This window comes from Sander vitreus, chromosome 5, assembly GCF_031162955.1.
Source record: "Sander vitreus isolate 19-12246 chromosome 5, sanVit1, whole genome shotgun sequence".
Lineage (NCBI taxonomy): Eukaryota > Metazoa > Chordata > Actinopteri > Perciformes > Percidae > Sander > Sander vitreus.
This window is the reverse complement of record NC_135859.1, coordinates 8,163,480-8,184,126: the sequence shown is the minus strand read 5'-3', so window position 1 is coordinate 8,184,126 and position 20,647 is coordinate 8,163,480. Positions and strand designations below refer to the sequence as shown.

At 39.3% G+C, this 20,647-nt stretch overlaps 1 protein-coding gene across 2 annotated transcripts; it reads right to left on the bottom strand.

Annotated features, from left to right (window-relative positions):
* Positions 1–16: 16 nt before the first annotated feature.
* Positions 17–16,020, bottom strand: LOC144517992 (ectonucleoside triphosphate diphosphohydrolase 2-like). Of its 2 annotated transcripts, XM_078250309.1 has the most exons (9): positions 15,821–16,020; positions 11,254–11,371; positions 7,456–7,606; positions 7,149–7,308; positions 5,205–5,432; positions 3,131–3,403; positions 1,075–1,194; positions 741–875; positions 17–599 (listed from the first exon to the last, which is right to left on the bottom strand). In XM_078250309.1, the coding sequence occupies exons 1-9, from the start codon at positions 15,935–15,937 to the stop codon at positions 393–395; spliced, it is 1,509 nt and encodes a 502-aa protein (XP_078106435.1). In that variant the 5' UTR covers positions 15,938–16,020; the 3' UTR covers positions 17–392. The 2 variants fall into 2 exon arrangements, with proteins under 2 accessions (XP_078106435.1, XP_078106434.1); XM_078250308.1 differs by lacking the exon at positions 5,205–5,432.
* Between the last annotated feature and the right edge of the window lie 4,627 nt (positions 16,021–20,647).

The window sequence follows — 20,647 nt, the reverse complement described above, 5'->3', positions numbered from 1 at the left end:
AATGAATCAGAAACACTTACAAAAAACATGGTTTATTCTGTGGTTTAATTTTACACACACTGACATGAGTCTCCACAAGCAAAAAAAACAAAAAGGATTTGCAAAGACAATTTTGCAGGCCATATTTTACTGCTTTGTTGATTTCACTTACATACATAAGACATAAGAAGCTTTTATGTCATTGCACCAGTCTAACATTATTACAACGAAATGGCGTTGGTACTGCCTGAGTATTAAAAAGCACAGCAATCAAAACAAACAATAGTGCAACAAAAAAAGTTTAAAAAAAAAGAAGAAAAAAAAAGAAGCATTTTATCAGAGAGTTTTGAACGTGGACACACTAAGATTAATATGAGCTGGGAGTTGGGCTGGGAGGTGTGTCACCCTTGCTCTTATACCATGCCTTCTTTATTTCTTGTGTGTCTGTAGATCATGAGTAGGTATCCCAGTACAATGAGGAGAATGGCGATGAAGAGGACGAGAATGCCAGCCCAGGGCCCTAGGGGGAGAGCCTTCATCAGTCCCAGTCCCTCTGCTGGTACCAAACTGCTTTGACTCAGCATGTACCCCAAAGCCCAGCCTACAGATGCTCCTCCCGCCTGCAAAAACACACGAGGGGACCCACTGAAACCACACTGAAACACACACACTGAAAGCACACTGTGGACAAGCCTATAGATTTCAGTGTTAACCTGAATCAATAGTTTGAACACAGACTGTTTCATTTATTTCCTTCTGACCTTTTTCTGAAAAGAGATGGACGGAAGGGAGTGCTCGTTGAATTTGTAGCCCTGCAGTAAGAGGACCTGGATGAAATTGGAGACGGCGCAGACATTCTTCATGTGTTTCTCTTTCTGATTTGTCCTTTTAGTCATCTGTGGGTGGAAATACAAAGGGGTTAAGATCTGTATTAGGTTATTCAAATCTCTATCAATTTGATCTTGTCTACCATCACTGTAGACATTTCTAGACTATTCAATGGTATAGCAGATAACACAGGGGTCTTTGGGTTGTTAAACAGGAACATGTTTGAGAATCCTCATTTATTAGGGGCTGGGCTCAGAGAGCTGTTACCTCAGAGATGGTCAGGTTGCAGATGAGTCGGATTGCCTTCTCCAGTTGACTGGGGGACGTGAGAGGGATGCTGGTGAGGTTGGTGATGTAGCTGTGAGCGAAGAAGTAGGCAGAGAATGCCTGTAGGGAAGATTGGACACTGAGTTAATCCAGAGTTACACAATCTTCCTGAGATGTAAAGATTAGTTTTCAAACAAAGACATTGGAAAACATACTGTTTAGACTGAACCCCAATAAATAATTAATCATAACAAAACTGACAGTAAATAATGGGAGGGATACAATATACTGTCATCTATTAAGGATACTTATAAATTTCCCACAGGGGAGAAATAAAGTTCTTTGAATTTAATTGAAACATTTCTAAGATCCCTTATGACATAAGATTCCCCTTTTTCCATTATTTTCCATTCATTTCACAGACACTTTTGTATAAAGTGACTTACAATAAGTGCATTCAAATTCAAAAGGAACAATAGCTAGATGTCTTTAAAAATTGGACTTGCAACCCTCCCAAATAACCAGCTGAAAGTGTGCTACAGTAGAGACATAGGCGGGAATCGCAGGGGAGACGGGGGGGATCAGGACCCACCCCATCTGAGGGTTGTCCCCCCATAAAAATATCATTAAAACCACGCTGTGTATTGCATATAATATATACTTCAAATAATAGTGTAAGTAGTAAAACAATACAAACACAAACAGGGCGAAAATACATTTTAAGTTTAGAAACATTTTGAGTCTCTCCCCCCCCATAAGTTTTAGATGACCCTCCGAAATGATATGGAAAAAAGGGATGACCCTCCCCAACAATTTATTGATGCCTTCTGTACTGGTTTGCGCTTGGCAAAGACATACAGATGAGCATTATTCTTTTACAGCCATGACATACGTGACTTACGCATCAACGCATTGTGGAAACACAACAAGCATGGAAACTAAATGCACACTTCCTGCATTACTGCATTACTTCAAATACTAAGTTACTCATCTAGTAAACTAGTATTCACATGAAATAAAACAATAAAACATTGAGACCATTCAGCAAAGCACACTGGGTTATTTAACACTGGTTGCTATGGACTCGTCACTAGGCTTCCTCAGTCATTGTATATTTTAGTATAAAGGTAAAGCTGCCAAAGCTGAACATTATCCAAAACTCCATTTCTCAGACGAGCGTCAATTTGGGAGCTTGCATGCTACCACTCCTTCCTTCTCAAATGCCTTGAAAAGGCTGTCGTTTGCACAATTTAACAAATAATCACTGGGACCGAAAGGATATTTGAGTCGGGTATGGCTGCAGCCTGGAGACCTCCCTTCTCATGCCCTCCCGGCTTGGTGCAGTCCGCAAGCTTTGACTTTTCAAAATAAAAGTTTGCGTCTGGCCCGTTACGTTTTCGTACGGTGTTTTGGATGTTTTTGAACTAAACAGTACGGCAATCATGCTAATGAATACAATTATATTTTTTTATCAGATGTCTTAGTTACAACACGATGGAGCTAGAAAAGCAGTTTTGTGTTTATATGTGCGAGCGGGATTTATTCAGTTTGGGAAATCCCAAAGCCAGACAATTTCAACTTGTCTGGCTGACTAAACAGGGAGGGACCCATCTGCTAGCGATGGGGGCCAAGACTGAGAGAGCTACATGGAGCTACATAGATAGATATGCACCAAACAAGCCACTTTGAAATGTTGCTGTTCTCACGAATACAAAAGTTGGGTGACCCTCCCCCCTAGACTAAAAAAAATTGGATGACCCTCCCCTCAACAAAGAACCTAGACAGATAGTCTAGCTAGCTGTCTGGATTTACCCTGCAAGGATCTGAGGAGTTAACGAAAGTCCTCATAAATCGACCGGAGTTTAAAATGCCAACACAAAGAAAGCCCAAGGCAACGGATATCCAGCCTAAATGAGTGAAATCCGGTGGAATTGGAAGTGGAACGTCGTGGATATAGACTACTTTGGACATAATCTTGAGCTTCAGAAATTTTTGATTGAGAATGAATTGGAACTTTTCCGCTTCAGCTATAGGTCTGTTTAAAAGGCTCCCTCACCATGAAGCTTCCTCTCACGTTGGGCTGGAAGACTCCATTAAAGGAGCACTTGGAATAATTGCAGTAGTTGAAGGAGAAAATCTCTTTTACGTTGTCCAAGCATTTCTGGTAATCTCCCGTGCCCACTACTGATACAGACATCTGGGGGTTAAACTGGGCAGGTCTGTAGTTTTTAGTACACGGAGAATCAAAGACATCCTCTCCTAGCTTGATAGATATATTGAACTGTTGTGGATAGCAGGGATTGGACACTTGAGGCTTCACACCTTCAGTCTGAAAGAGGCAAAAAAAAGATAACATTGAAACATTCTTCTGGTAAATACGAAAGGAAAGTGCAGCATATGACAAGTATAATTCCAAGTGAACATGGTAGAATAAGGAGACATTCACAAATTGCCAGAACTTTAGAATGGCTGGTAGTATATACAGTATGTGCAATCACACTTGTATGTATTTCAGTAAAAAGCAAATATTTACATTGCCAGCTTTATCTACACCTCTTTTAGAATTATTAATAAACAGGGTTACCTTTAGACTGACAACCAACCAAATCCAAAAAAGAAGGTGCACTTAAGAAGATGACTTCACAACTTATACAGTATCATGTTCTGAAATGTTCAAAATTTTGGGAATACTTTAATTTGCATTTTGCCGAGAGTTTGATGAGAAGTTTGAACCTGCCAGAAATGTACAGGTGTTGATAGGTGGATTTTGTTCTTCGGACAATGCCAGCTGCCAGGTTAGCTGTACTCCATTGCCAGTCTTTATGATAAGCTAAGCTAAGCTAAATGGCTGCAGACATTAAAATTGTATTGATCCTCTCATAGGGCTGCACAATTAATCAAATTGTAATCACGATCACGTTTTTTGGCTTCCCACGATCAAATTCACGTGATCGAGCGATATTTAAAATGCTTCATTCCATTCATAGAACGCTCTGTATCAAAGTTTATTTTTTACCAAAGCTCCGTAAACCACTGTCTGATTACGTGCCTCCATGAGCCAATCAGAGTTGTTCCCTGCACCGCGCAGCTTAGTTTAGATGTAGACAGTCACAGAGGACAGAGTAATGTGAGGAAAATTCCACAACAGATAGCAAGTCGTCAAAAGGTTTACCAGTTTACCAGTAAACCCAACATTTTGTCCCGTCTGTGTTGTTTTTCAGACAACAGCAGTGACCAGTGCTAGTTTGAGTCTTTTAGCTCATAGCTTTAGCGACAGACTAGTTGTACGTCCCGCTGTTGGAATCCTCTACAGTGAAATACAGTCACACTACGCCGTTTAGCTGTCAGCATTTTAGCCGTGTTTAATCCAGTTACTACTGTAGCTAATGGTAGGCTAACGTTAACTGCTGTGTAACGTGTTATTAGTGTTTACTAGCGTGACATGCAGCAAAGTTTCTGTTGCCTCTAACGTCTGTTTTGGAGCATCAGAGTGTAACGCAGACATTTAAGTGGCACCGTAATCTGCGTTGCTATTTCGTCTGGTAGATACCGGGCACCGGGATTTTAACATGCGCCGTTAACGTGAACAGAAAATTGCGTTGCTTGTATCTTTTCACGGCAAACGCGCATGTTTGGAAAGCGGTCGCACAACAGCTGAAATAGCATACTCCTTCATAGTATCCTTCAACAAAGGAGGAATGTAGCACAATTTTGATGTATTGGCAGGAATGTAGCACAATATGGATGTGAAAGCAGTTATAATTAGCCTATGTGACTATAAAATTTGTTTTGGTTAAAATCAACAAATAATCGTTATAGCACTATAGCCCTATCCTCTCATCTAACTCCCTGCAAGAAAATGCTTACGATTATTTTCCAAAATGTCTAACTATATAACTAAACTATTCCTTTGAGCACGTTTGGTGCAGCAGGTTGGTGTAGTCAATGTTGAGTACACCCTTTAACCAGAGCACTCTGGATTAAACATCCTTGTTGACAAGTGTATTACAGAAAGACTATCAGATGGCAGAGATAAAAGAGAATCCTTAAAGCAGAAATCATGAAAATCTTGATATTTTTCAACAACAGCCATATGTAACTGTTAGGCTTATAACTTTTTTTAACAGTACCATGATAAGACGAGCCAGCAGACTCCGCAGGAACTGGTCTTGGCCGTAGCATAGGAAGCTCTGGGTGTATATTCTGTAGGTTTGTCCATAAAGCTTTAGCTCCATCGCATTATCCTTGTCCTCCACCTTTTCCGAGGTCTCAAAAGCGATCTGTGTGGAAGCTCCACCTAAATCCAAAGCTCCAATTGTTGCTCTGCCAGGATTCAGCCAACGCCCGACAAAATCATACTGAATGGCAAGAAAGGACATGTCAAAACATAACAGTTTGAATTGATGTAGGACAATATAAATATTCCAATTCTGAACAGAGTTTACTTTGAGGAGAACATCCACTCAAAAACACTGACACTTTCAAAGTCCCTCTGTGTGGATTTTTTTTTAGCCATGCAACCAACATGAATTCATAGAAATATCCGTTGGTCACAGTCTGTCAGTCGGTCAATCACTGCGGTTCAGAGTGACACAGCTCTATGCATTGCCATGGAATTTTATATAAATAGCCATGGTTCCCTGACGATCAATCCTAATGACGTTGGTGATCCTTTGACTTTTTTAAATTAGCTCCACCATTGTGTAAAATTTCCCATTCCCATCAGCCTCAGCTGTAGGCTACTTTGTGTTTAGTGCTAATTTGCACAGCAGCATGCTAACACGCTAAACTAAGGATCTGTACCAGGTGGGCAAGTGCAAAACAACAGTCCACTTTGGGTGGTAATGCGCCCTATCAAACTTCCACGTGCTTGTGGTCTTAAAGAGTAACTACCGTTTTTTTCAACCTGGACCAACAATCTTTGAAATTGGTCTAGTATTAAGCGTGAATGCTCTAACCTGCAGCCACAGACTGAGCTGCAATGTAACCCTATGGGGCAAATGTTCAGTTTGGTCCACTAAAAGTGCTGTTTTTGCCACTAAAAGGCTCAGATTATTATTCTAAGTGTCTGACAACATTATGGAAAGGATCCCTACAGAGATAGCCCTTTTTAAAACCTCTTTGAAACCTTTCTGTTGAACCAGAAACAGCTCTGAGGTCGCTAGCGCTAAACCCACCAGTCTTCAAAACAATACTTTTAGCGTGTATAGAGCCAACATATTTTCACATGTAAATAATAAATGTGTTTATTTCAACCAAAACTAGAGTTGTGATTGTTGGAAAAGTGGGAAGACGATCCAAAACGGCTTTTCATAGTTTTATTTTGTTTCTGTTGACTTTGAATGTGTAATTTATAATGCTAAAATTACTGTTTATTTACATGGAGTCTGGTGGGTTTAGCGAACGCAATTTCACGGATGTTTTTAATGTTTAAAAAAAGGATCTTACTCTTTAACAATAAGACCGACTTCCCTAGAAATCCTTTCCATAATGTTGTCAGACACTTAGAATATTAATCTGAGCCTGTCAGCGGCAAAACAAGCACTTTTGTCAATGTCAAAGATTGTTGTTCACATCAGTCACTTAGACACAAAAACGGTAAACCCTTTAATGACACTTGGGCACTGTGGCCGCCCACCAAGAGCCAGGTTCTGTCCGAGGTTTCTGCCTGAAGAAAGTTTTTAAGATAATGTTATGATTTGACAGAAATACGTCACACATGTAGGCACTTGCACTTGCAAATACTTCAAGTTGGGCTTTTGGGACGGCACCCTAAGATAGCAGTTTGGGGAGGATGGGATTGGACGACACATCACACAAACTAGTTATTTTTGAGCAGGGGTGTTGGACTGGGGGGGGGGGACACCTCACACCCTCATGTGAGGAGGGCCCAAAAATATGCTAGAATGAATAGCTGGCTACTTCTTCTGTCGTTACAACGCATGTCTTGCACAAGTCAGGCACTTTTAATTCCTCCACAAAGGGGCTTTCATTTAACAGTGTTAAAGCACTTCAGGGTGGATTCTTTCCTCTGTGACTTTCTATAAGTTGAACAGAAAAGTCAGAGAGCTCACCTTGACAAAGTTTTCAAGTAAGTAATTCACTGTGACCCAGCCGTATGCCCCCTCCTCTTGTCCACTCAGGATGGTTGCCTCTTTGAATTTGAAAGGGTAAGACCGCAGTTTGTTTTCCACTTCTTTCAGTAACAGCTGGGTCTCTGTGGCATTGACTATGCTATTAAAAAGTGGTGAGAGTTAAATTGGGAATGAAACAATATTTATTTCCTTCTGAGATCCATTTTAATGCATTCATGCATAATTGATAAGAAGTGTGATGGAAATAATAGTGCAATATCCTGTCTTAATAGGAATTTCTACTGACTTCAAGAGTCTCATGCCTGCAGTAGCTCCCAGCTGGATTGGAGTTTGGTGGTGCCTGGATTTGGGGATATCCTTCACAGCTTGTTCCAGACAGGCCTTCAGACTTTCTGCTGCCCCACCACGAACACCTGCATAGCTGGATATCCCTCCACCTTGTCAGAAAGAGAATGTAGTTCTGCTTACAAAGAACTCAGCCTGACCTTCTCAAAAACTGGACTTCCCTGTCTTTAAGGATGACTGACTAACTGGAAGAAAGGCGAAGTTAAGGGTTTCTAAGGAAACTCTTAATACAAACAGGGAACAACCGGCAACTGGTAAGGATGTAGAGCACTTATGAACAAATGTCTTGCACAACACATAGCATGTTGACATTGTGTCTGTAATATTCTGATAAAGTCATTGGAGAAGTTTAGGATGGCATTGTGGAACTGAAAGTGAGAATGTCTTTACCACCAGGACAGTCTGGAGTTAAAGGATTGGTTCAGGCAAATTACAAGTAAACATATTTTTTCCCTTACTTAGTTTTGAAAATGTATCTTTGTAGATCTCCTAAGATTTTTAATGGAGGTGAATGGAATTTTTGGAAATTCAATTTTTAATTGTAATTTTTTATTGCTGTAAACATCGCAAGTTGACCTGTACTGCATTATGATGAATTTTAAGTTTCTGAGATGGATGTATCTCAAAACCTGGGAAAATTAATCCAAAATGAACTGCCTGGCTAGATACCACAAGAGGTTAACGAAAAAAATATTTGTTTTGGTTATATCAACCGTAATGGTAATTAAGGGTTAGACTGACCTAACATCTAACACAGAGATCTTCAACAGGGGGTCCATGAACCCTAGGGGGTCCTCAGAGTTACTCCAATTTAAGAATTGAAATATGTCTGAAAATATACATTAATATGAATCCAACATATTACTAGCAAAGATAAATTGGCCTATTTAGGATAAGCTTACTATAGGTAAGGTAGACACTATGATAGCCAAACAGTTAAGCTTAAGAATTCACTGTGCCTTCCAAATGTATGTTACATGTTAAAACATGATGTATGAATAATAACCATTTATTTTAATATTTAGTTTAGTTTAATCTCTACTCAATTGTATACAATATATGCAGTAGGGGGTCCCTCCTCGGTCTCTCTTTCAGCTAAGGGGTCCCTGGCCTAAAAAAACGTTGATTTCAAATAAGGGTACAAATCATACACTTAAGTAATGTTTAGCTAATGCATGACTCATGATGATTAAATGCATGATGATCCCTGCAGGATGTATCAATGAAGGATCAAGTCACTATGACTTTATGTTCAGATCACCAATTAAGGAATGTTAATTCACAGTGACTTTATGCAGCCATATTAGCTGGATACCAAATACATACAAGTTTATTTCAGACCGAAGTATTTGCTCCACCTTCCTGAAAGGAGAACATTAACTATTCTCATAGAAATATAAAGCAAATTTTTCTCATTTCTAGTCTATTCTCCTCTAATTTGTCCTTTGGCACCTGCTAGATGATTGTGGTTTGGTGCAGCAACATGTAAATGTTTGCATCGGACGACCAGTTTGATAATTTAAAAAAAGCTTTATATTTCCGTGAGAATAGGTATTGTTAATTTGATCGCATATCAATTAATGTATTAAATAACTGTGAATTACCGTTCCTCAATTGATGATCTATTAATGTAAACTACGACCATAAAGTAGTAAGTAGTAGTAATTTTATTTGCTAATAGTGAGCAACACATCCATCCTGCAGTAATTCATGCATTAAATCACCATGAGTCATGCATGAGTTAAAGCCACAATAGCCTTCTTACTACGTAATTTAAGGTTCTTATATACATAATAATAGGTATCTACAAGTATTACTAATTAGTTTCAATCCAAATTCAAAATAGTCATTTAAGTTTCTGTTAAAGGGTAACTGCCATTTCTTTCAACCTGGACCCTATTTTCCCATGTTTTCTAATGTCAGACACTTAATATTAATCAGAATATTAACAGAATAACAGAATATTAATCTGAGCCTGTCAGCGGCAAAATGGCACTTTTGTGAAGGTAATTACAAGCTGGACAATTGCCCTATTAACTTATTTATATTAACTTGTTTGGCCGCGGCATAAACATTCAAATGAAAAAAACACACACACACACACACACACACACACACAGACAGACAGACAGACAGAAACACAAACAAACAAACACAGACACACACACACACGCAAAACGGCTGAGCGGAGACACGGGAGAGTGGAGAGAATCACAAATCGAGAAGAGGAAAGAAAACACTGAGAAACATCAAGAGACACTAGAATAGTTAGCTTGGAGAAGATCTAAGTGGAATAACGGAGCTGAAGAGGTGTAGCTACACTACAGCACTTTTCCTCTCTAACAGCAATGGTTAAGAACAAACGTTGTGCTAGTGTGCCTAGCTAAAGTTGGAGCTAACGGACTAGCTAAAGTTGGAGCTAACGGACTAGTTAAAGTTGGAGCTAACGGACTAGCTAAAGTTGGAGCTAACGGACTAGCTAAAGTTGGAGCTAACGGACTAGCTAAAGTTGGAGCTAACGGACTAGCTAAAGTTAGAGCTAACGGACAATAAAGTTGGAACTAAGGGCGGAGAGTTGCTGATTCGGAGGATGCTGATTTTAGACCGGAGAGGACGACAGCGTGTTTCCCTGCTGAAGAGGACTTTGCCGTAGCTGGTGACTGGTTTTCGTTTTCGTGTTTGAGCTGTGTTTCTTGGACTAACCGCTAACTGTAAGTGGGTGGGTGGGTGTGTGGTAACACAGTGGTTTAATAGGGTTTGAGTAAGTTTTACTGGAAACTGATAGAGAAACGGGTAAAGGGGTAGTTGTGTGTAATATCATTTGAAGAAATATTGCTGTTAGCATATTTGAAGGGTGTGATTTGTGTTATGTTTTTTTTTTGTTTGTTATTCAATCTAACGGCTAAATATTATTTGTACATTTAAGTTATCGTTCAGTAAACAATACCTTTTTTGTTAAAGAGTTGTCTGGGGTCAGTTATTCCAATACAGCACAATAGATTTGCCGGTTAAAAGTAGGGTGGTATATGACTAATCCAAAATAGGTAAACCTTCGTGGTAGCTACCTTTAAAGAAACAAACCCAAACACTTCATCATTTCAGTCTAAAGTTACTTATTGCAGCTTGGGCATTGCACTTGACAATGCAAGTGTGTCAAGTCAAATATCCTATATGGAATTTTCTTTTTGACGCATCGTGATGCATCGAGATATCGAATTGAATTGAATCGAATCGCTGACCTGATAATCATAATCAAATCGGGAGATCAGTGAAGATTCACAAATCTTGTGCACATCCACCGGTGAAGACGACAACTTGTCATTATTTTATTTTCCGACCGCGGTGGACTTGAGGAAACAGTGGACCACGTGTTTGGACCAAGACCAGTTTAAACATTACTTATATGTTTTTGTACTGTTATTATAAAGCGTTAATGATTCATCTGTGTGTTCAGGGGAGAGTGTGTTTGTCCCATGTTGGTGTTTCCACTTCAAGAACACAGTTCTAAGAAAATGCTGAGTACTTGTTTCTTTTTTTAAAATACTTCTTTGCCCTGAACAAGACCTCTCAAGCAGTACTTCCTTCCAGACTGCAAGCTAACCACAACTAGCTTACCAATCCAATACTGACTGGACTTCCTGAATCTTGTCAGTATTGTCTTTAAAGCCTCAACCAGGCAAACCTTATTTTAAAGCAGTGTTTATTACGCCAACCTTCTCACCCACTGGGAGCAGCTTACCTTGTGCATTACACTCGCTGTGCTGGGTAACAATACCAGTGCCATTTTGCTTGTCAGCCGGCCATTTGTAGATGTACATGGAGGTGTGGGATGAGCCTGCATCTAGAACAATTCCATACTGAAACAGACAGATCATTAAATGTCAGAAATAATATGGCAACAGAACATACAGCATGCCTCCAGTACCTCATTTTAGCTATCATTAATGCAGCTCAGAACATGGACTATCAAGTTAATCTAATATATTGCTTTGCTGATGGCCTAATTTGACATACCCAGTATTACGAAGTACAAATACTTTGTTACTGTACTTTAGTAGAATTTTCACTATCTGTACTTTACTTTGTTATTTATATTTCTGGAAACTTTTACTCCACTACATTTCTTAAATAAATGTATACTTTTACTCCTTTACTACACTGCCCCTAAGAATTTTTGTTGCTCGTTACTACAAAAGAATCAGAAGAAATTTGGGTTACACTTTACTTGAAGGTATCTACATAAGAGTGACATGAAACTGTCATGAACGTGTCATAAACATTATAAACAAGTCATGAAGTTCATGACATAACGCTTCTTTTAGTAAGTGTCATTCGGTTTTTGTCATGACAAGTTAGGGTTAGGGTTCACGTGTCATGACAGTGTCATGTCACTCTTATGTAGATACCTTCAAGTAAAGTGTTACCAAAATTTGTTAGACTGCAAAAAAGCAGGTTTGGTGAATCATTTCTCCTAGATTGTAAGTTAATGCACGCTCCATTTCAGTTGGTGACGTAAAGCCTGTTTCTTGCCTATCGTCAACACCGAAGACCAAAACAAAAAAAGAAGAGGAGGAAGCATAACTGATAGCATCATGGAAGCACCTGCTGCAGGCTCAGGCGCCAACATATGTCTCGCATTGCCAGACCTTCCTCCACAGCGCTGCAGAGGAGGGTCTGGCTAGTCCTCACAGCATTCCGAGAATGTGAGAAAAACTTGCTCTGGTTTATTGGCATTTCTTTAAACCAATCACAATCGTCTTGGGCGGTGCTAAGTGCCGGACGGAGCCCCGGTGCCTCTGCAAAATAGCCTCGGAAGGAACTCGTTTAGTTGGAACATGTGTACGTTCAAAAGTTGTTTTAGTTATGGCTGAGTGAAGATTTCGGTACATGCAGCTAGCAGTGTTGGACATGTAGTACTGAACTGTCTGCTGATTATATCATGGCATTGTTTATTGATTTTTTATTTTTTATTTCCTGTGCTGTCCATATGCATGTCAGTGCCCCGGACACCAATGTAAATAACTTGAGTTCATGTTTTGTACATCTTGGTTTGTTTATTTACTTTTGTTACCTTATTTTATTTATTTTTATTTATTTTATTATTATTTCTTTACTGTTGTTTTTATTTTCAACATTGCTAAGTTGATTACCCTCTGATGTTTTCTGATGTGGGGGGAGGGGGGTGGGTATATACAAGCCCAACGTGTCATGGTGAATTGTTGACTTGTTGTAACAAAACTTAAATAAACTATGTAAAAAAAAAAAGAAAAGAAAAAAAGAAGTTGTTTTAGTCGTGCAACAGAAAACTCAGATTGGACAGATAGTCTAGCTAGCTGTCTGGATTTACCCTGCAGAGATCTGAGGAGCAGTTAACCGTAGTCCTCAGAAATCGACAGTTTAAAAAAACTGCAAAGAAAGCGGAAGGTAACGGACATCCGGCTGAAAAGAGTGACATCCGGCAGAATTTCCGGCGGCAACGGAGCAATCCCAGAAGTGGAACGTCGTGGATATAGACCCCATAATAACAGACGATGATCACGCCGACGACAGCGGTGAACGGGGTGGTGATGAAGATAATGTTACACACCTGTTTCCGTATTTGCAAGAAATGTTTTTGTGCGTTGGAGTGAAAGATTCTTCCTCACAAAAAAAAAAGAAAATTCTGTTTCTGTTTTTCTTTATGTTAATGTCAGACTTTGAATTTGATGTTTTAGGATGTGTGGAAACCGTGAATATTATGCTTTACTATAAGGAAGCCACAATAAAGTTCATAACGTTTTTTTTATTAACTTTTACTTTTAATAATTTAATAATTATGTACATTTAATATCAGAAAAATACTTTTGATACTTGAGGTCTAAGGGCATTTTTAGATATTTTCTTGAATTACTCCTTTTAAGGTGTTTTGCATATAACCTGATCCCCATGTGTTGCATATCAAAATGTTCAGAACAAACTCAGCTTTCTGTATAGTAACGCCCAAAATTGTTTCACATCAATGTATGAATAGATAATTTGGCTCTAAAGCGGAAATATCTCAAGTTTCCTGTGAAAACGTACCTACCCTCAATTGTTTTGGTGCTTGAAATGAGTTTACCAAAGTATTAGGTTCAGAAAAGTAGTGCAATATATGAATAAAATAGTAAATAAAAAAATGTAATATCGCTTTTTGAGTAGGACTGTTGTCACACATCGCTTGGACTTGCCGGTGCGTCATTTGTCCACAGAGGGTTAAGTACAGTAAATATCAAATACTTTAAGACTTATACAAGTCATATTCTAAAAGGTGACTTTGACTTTTACCAAAGTCATTTTTCGGTAAGATACTCATACTTTTACTCAAGTATTGCTTTCGAGTACTTTATACAAGACTGGACATACCTCACAGCCCCTCTGATAACATCAGGTTCACTGACTACATCTGTAAAAACCAAATTGGTTTGAAATGGGGTTTTTTTCTGTGTACATTTGATTTAGTGATGTATTTGTATTTACTACTCTGTGCTGTACAACTTGCGTGGGCTTGTTCTGTTTAGTTTGCACGTATTGTTACTTGGGTAACAGGATGTGGCTAGACCTCCAACTGTCAATTGCTTTTTTTATTTTTACAATTTTGCAACTTATGTACATATTCTTATAGATTATCACCTTTTGTTGAACTCATCGTTTTTGCAAACATATCTTCATGAGACTAAACGTACAGATTAACTGATTTGCTATAGTGCCCTGGGTTATGTTATTATGTATTGTGGTGTCTTAACTCATTCTGCAATGTTGACTTTGTCTGTCTTTGTGTGCTCTTTTGCAATGACAACTTCAAAGCATCACGCTCTTCTGTAGGCAAAGGCAGCATAAGGCAGAATGAAACCAATTTCTTTTCAAATGTATTTCAAAGTAACATGAAACAAAAGGATGAGCACATGAATAATGTTCTCAGAAAAAAATCTCAAATAAAACACAAACGGCTTCTTTTATCTCGCACCCTTTGTCTGTTTCTTTCTGTCTTGTCTGCTCAGTGGTGCTTTGCATCGCTTCCTTTTACTACCTTTTAATCCGTTGAGGTTAGCATCTGTCGCATGCCAGGAAAAGTGGTAAGAGCTGCGCGTTTCATTTTGAGCATTCAGCAAACACACAGACTTTCGGCAGAGCAAGTTAAAATCTGGACACATGAGGTTCAAAACTGACCATTGTCTATGATGATGACACAACAGCTGAGAGGTTTTTCAGCAACAGTAACAAGTGAAACACTTATATTTGAACCTGTGTTCTAATCTAACAAGATACTGATAATTGACTATGTTTTAATGTAGCCTAGTTGTGGGTGGTGACATTATATGTAAACCAGAGTTAGGGAATCTATTTAAATAGTCAGTGTTTTAACCATAGACTAAAAAAAATTCCAATCGGTGTGTAGCCATGCCCCTGAAGCATCCCCTGCTTTATCGTCAATTTTAAAAAGAAATGGGACAATAATTTACTAAATGAACATCATGCTGTTTTGAAGAAGACTTGAAAGCAGTGATTTCCACTTCGGCATTGGCTTCACTTTTCAGACCTAAAAGCTTAGTCAATTATTTTTTACAGTCTATGATTTTAACATACTACACCAAAAAGGATTGGGGTGGTGACAGAAGCTGAACCTTATTATTTCGCATATATGTTTCACAAGTCCCTCCCCAGGGTTATGTTTTCTTTGAGCCCTTATCTTGACTAAAGAATGTGCAATGCCCTCCCAACAACATGTTAAAATATTAAAACAGTATTTCATTTAAGCCCAATTTAACAATTTAAACTTAATTATCTTAATAATGGAACTTCTAAGGTGCCCAACCTATAGCCCACATTATAAATCCCTGATGCACAACTGCCGTCCTCTGCATATGGCAAAGCATTATGAACAATGGTGCAAGTAAGAGAGGTGCAGTATATATAATAGCATATAAATCTAGGATGAGAACAAAAGATCCTCATCCTGTTCTCATAAGAAAGTCAAGACTGCCAAAGGAAAATGACAATGCAATGCAAACATTTATATTTTCGTACAGTCCCTAATTGTAAGTAAGTAAGTAAGTAAAGTAAGTATGTAAACTTAATTATAAAACACCTTTCAAAACCATGGTAACACTAACAAGGTGCTGTATAGAGCAACATTAGTTCAAACGGGAGGAAACGGTATGACTAAAAACAAACTTAATTAATGTAATGATAATACAGTAGAACGATCTGCAGACCTATTGAAAAAAACTATAGACCTACCTGTAACCTGCCAATTATGAGATGATGCATACAATAATTCTTTTCATTACCATGTACTCAGGTGGTGTCTCCGTGTTTTTAGTAGAAAGGGCCACCAGCAGAATCCCGACTATCGCCAGTATCAGCAGCACAACCGCAGGTAGTGTTTGGGAGTAGCGCAGAGCCATACTGGAGACTGTGCGTGCGCTCGGAGGATCCCGGCAGCTCTGCGTAAAAGCGCGCGAGTACTTAATGCTCAGTAATGAAACCCACAGACATACAGGGCGTGCATTTAATAGTTGACGGCTGTGGGTTTGGTCTGAGCTTTTGACGTGTCATTTGGTAAGTTCCCAGTACCGCTTCCTCTCGCTCCTGCACGAACCGTCGCGGCCGCGCATGCACACACGCACTTGATGATGGGTATATTTTATATTTTAGATTGAAGTTATCTTTCTGACTGCATAGTTTGGAGGCTCAAAGTATTCAATATTAAATACATTAACACGTAACTATTGAATGAATAATCACATGAATACATTGTGCAAAATATATAAATGAAACAATAATGTCTAAAAAGAAACTCAACGCATATTGAAGTGTTATTCGATCATTCTTATTTTCAGAGTTTTATTTAGGCTATTACATTTTTTGGTATCGAAATGTGCTTTTTTAAAAGTCTGTTTTTATTTCATAGTGGCATTTTCCCAATTACATTTGATTGAATGCCTCTTTAAAATTTATAATGTCACATGTCATAATGACACATATTATTTAATGCCTGTGTTGGTGTCACCACCTTCTCACATTTCCAGTATTAGGTATTTCTATATGTCTACGAAATCAATACGATGTCCAATATAACTTATTACAATAAGAATAATGAAATAACATTTCATAATAACAGTTCATTGTCTTTCTGCTGTGGCCGAAGATGCCAGCTCATTCTCTGGCAGCTAGAATAATGTTAAAGACACAGTTGGCAGGGTTTAGTTCAGTTTCTCTCCAGACCTATTGATTTGTGCCACCAACCACAACTAAATCTTTTACTGCTCATCAGCTGCTGGACAAAGAATACTTCATCAAACAATTGTCAACTCTAAATGATTACCACAGAAGTATAAAATACATAATAAAATAGGAAATTTTGCTGTAACAGCCCTTAAAACAGCTGGCAACCACTATAGGGTTAATGCTAATGGCTGAGTAGAGAGATAATTTGGTGAAACGTTAACATTATCAAAAACCAAACATTCCCAAGAGCCAAACTGAGATGATTAATGAGCAGCATGCATGCCTCACTAAGTGATGTTCTGCTAAATCATTATGGAGAAAAAAATTGTTTTCCTCTAGCCTGGATCAATGGAAGTAAATTTCCAGGATAGGCCTGACATGTAGCTCACAGCGGACGTCAGCTCGCCTCGTGCTACGGGAAACAACTGAGGGGCCAGTTTTCCCTAAAATGGCCACGCCCACCTGGGATAAATCCATAAGTGTCTTCTCTTGTACTGTGTTTTTTTTTTTTTTTTTTAATGTTTTAACTCCGCTTGATGAATGTCTGCTTACTTTTGTAGAATATGGGCGCCGTTGTGATTATGGCTACACGAATGGACAATGTGTGTGTATGCAGATCCCCATGTGCAGAGCATACATGGAGAGAGGCTCTAATATGTACTGTGAAGATGAAGGGGGGGGCAGTAGATTGGGACATTTTCCTGCTAAGAACAGATGGATGGCTATATATATATATATATATATATATATATATATATATATATATATATATATATATATTTATTTATTTATTTTTCTTCTTTTTTTTCTTTTCTTTTATCTATCTCTGTTACTGACATGATGGCAACATGTATAACTTGTGTTTCTGTTGAAAACCAATAAAAATTTGTTACAAAAAAAAAGAATATTTGGATTGTGCAACAAGGCGGGCCTGCTTGGTTCTTTCAGTGAATGATTGTAAAGATTTACAAAGAATATGTTCATGGACTGGGACATTTTGGTGATGATTGCTGTGGGCGAGGTACACAGTGCAACAGAGGATATTACATTTTTTTTGGGGGGGGCATTTTTAGGCCTTTATTTTCACAGGACAGATGAAAGACATGCAGGAAAGGGCTGCAGGTTGGAATTGAACATGCGGCCACTGCATCGAGGAATAAATCTCTACATATGTGCACCCGCTCTACCAACTGAGCTAACCCGGCCACGAGGATGTTACTTTTAACCATTTATCCATTTAACCATATCCATATACTAATTTAAATAGCTCACGTTACTGTATTGTGTATTGTGTGAACAGTTAACTTCATTTTATATTTTATGTGGCGTTTTCTTTTGCAGGGTGCAAATGTTCCACCAAAACAAGTTCCTTCCCGAGACCATTTTGCAGAGGCACCGTCTCAGTATCTTCAGTTTGACAGTGTCGTCTTGAGTTTGAAGAGTTGCTTTCTGACATTTTGTGGACCAAATTATTGATTGAGAAAATAATCTGCAGATTAGTCATGGTCATGTGTTGCAGCCCTTATGCTACACATGCTACCGTATATATGTTTGTACACGCTTGTGATATTTGTTTACAGTATACTGTTTATATAGCCTAGAAATCTAGACGCACCCTAGCGGCAGCAAATGTAATTTGCAGCCAGGGTCAGTCTAGCAACTCTCCGTTGGCTTGCAAGCTGGAAAAACCAAATTCTGGTAAGGCTAATCACATCGTGTATAGAGTCGGTGGGCGGGCTTAACATAAGGACGGCAGAGTTGTGACGGTTCCGCGTTAATTCCCTGCTACTTGAAAACAAAGAAGATGGCTGCTGCTGCTGGTGATTTGGAGTTAAGCACTGAAGTCATTCTTAAAAAAGAAAGATGTGTTCGGAGTTTTGCCGACCGGATACGGCAAAAGTTTAACCTATCAACTAGCGTTGCTCTGGTTGGCTATGAGTGCAGAGGGAATTTGAAAGACAACCGTTTATTCTGCCCCTCGTATTGAGCCCTGCCAATGGTGCATTCCCAGACCCAACATCTTGATGTGGGTCTGGCTTGTCAGGCTACTGTTTATATGTCTGACTGGCCACATTGATGTCCTGTATCAAGTAGTCCATACTCCATTACCATAGAGACTTGTGTCAACAGCATCAGTCAGCCGCCCCCTAGGAAATGTCAGAAATCCCACTTTTGGATATCCATATTCCCAGCTGCCTCCAACATTGATACAACTTTTGCTATTCATATGCCCTTTTCTACTGTAGTGCACAGCAACCCTTCAGACCTTTAAACCCTTAATATGTTAATTAGTGTGTTGTGTGACCAACTCTGATTCTCCCCGAACAGGAACAATTAACAGGAGGCAAATATTGTACAAAAATAAGTTTGGTTTTATTACAAAGAAGTTAAAAAAATCCCAATTAAAATAGCAGGGGCAGATTAGTAAAATAATAAATTAGGTGGCAGCTACATTTGGTCTTAAAGCTACACACCGAGCCGATAATCGGCCGTTGGACAGTCTGGCGAGGTCAGTGACTCGAGTCTGTTCGGTATGTTCCGTGCCGTCGTCCGTCCGAGGGGCCGTCGGCCTTCATTTTGGCCGATTTGACATGTATAATCGGCGGGCACTGCCGGCAGTCGGATGACCCATCTGATTGGTAGAGTGCTAACCCGGAAACGGGGAGCGGAATGAGCGTGACTAGAGTGTCTCAAAATCTGATGAAAATCTTTTAAACTGACCTTTGTCGATCTGAAATGAAGACAGATTCAGCAACTGTATGGCCTATTTCTTGCTTAAAATGTTTTCAGAAACACGTTTCGGTGAACTATTTTAGTACAATATGAGATCGTATTCTGAACAAGCCGCCATGACAGTCTGTCTTTGAATTTCCGGAGAAACCAGACCCACGTGACGCGTTCGTCCAATCAGCTGCTGGTTTTCATTTTTGGGCGACAATACAGATTAGCGGCGCCTGCTGTTATGGCGACGTATTACGTCTCGTCACTTTGGTGTGTTCCGAGGCACTTTTTTGACCAACTCGGGTAGACTGATCAGTCCAACTGCCTTATCTGCCGAGGGTCGGCCGTCTGGTCTGTGTGTCTGGGCCTTTACTCTCCTCAAAGTAGGAAGGTTGGGTCAGCACGCACACACCACCCCGGGAGGCGACTGTAGGAGACAGAAAGAGGAGACAGAATGCCCAGCACCGACAAGGACATGCACTACAGACTTATTTCTACACAATTCGCTACGGCATATCATGCAAGATTCACTCCAATATATCATGCAAGATTTACTACAAAATATCATGAAAATCACTACAAAACATACAGTGTCGAGGCTACATACACATCGCTACAGAGTGTCACCCGGTGCAGTCTCACCACAAGGAGGCATCGTGTCGACACGGACCCAGCCTTATACAGGGTCAAGCTGTGGATATACAGAGAGAGGAGAGCAACCTGTGTTCAAACTACCATGAACAATATCTCTCAGCAGACCACTTATAACCCTTATATTATGTTAAGGGTCAATTTGACCCATTTCCGTTTTTGTGTTGACCAAAATACTGGTTAACCTATCTCTTTCTTCATGAAATTTTATGACATTTCCTCATTTAGGGTCATGAACTTGTCTGTTAAATCAGAACACACTGATGTGTAGTGGAATGTCTGTTCCGAGTTTGTGGTGAGCCACAAACCAGGTGAGTATGTAAAGTAGGAGGAGCTTTCTCACGCTTGTCCTCTTCACTGTTATAATGTCATCTTTTTGACACGCACACTACAAAATGAGCTCCAGAAGATTTGCAACTGAAGAAGTTTTAGCACAGATTTTTGATGGTAATGGTGATTTAGAGGAAGAGGGTCCAGAGTCAGAGGATCTTTCAGAGACCAAAGACAATGCTATT

What these genes read in the sequence shown, in the direction of transcription:
- LOC144517992 (XM_078250309.1), bottom strand. Translation starts at nt 15,937, where the DNA reads ATGGCTCTGCGCTACTCCCAAACACTACCTGCGGTTGTGCTGCTGATA. An exon ending in CAGCGAGTGTAATGCACAAG is followed by an intron (nt 7,607 to 11,253) that starts GTAAGCTGCTCC and finishes CTTTCTGACAAG; the next exon opens with GTGGAGGGATATCCAGCTAT. An exon ending in TGCTGGCTCGTCTTATCATG is followed by an intron (nt 3,404 to 5,204) that starts GTACTGTTAAAA and finishes TGCCTCTTTCAG; the next exon opens with ACTGAAGGTGTGAAGCCTCA.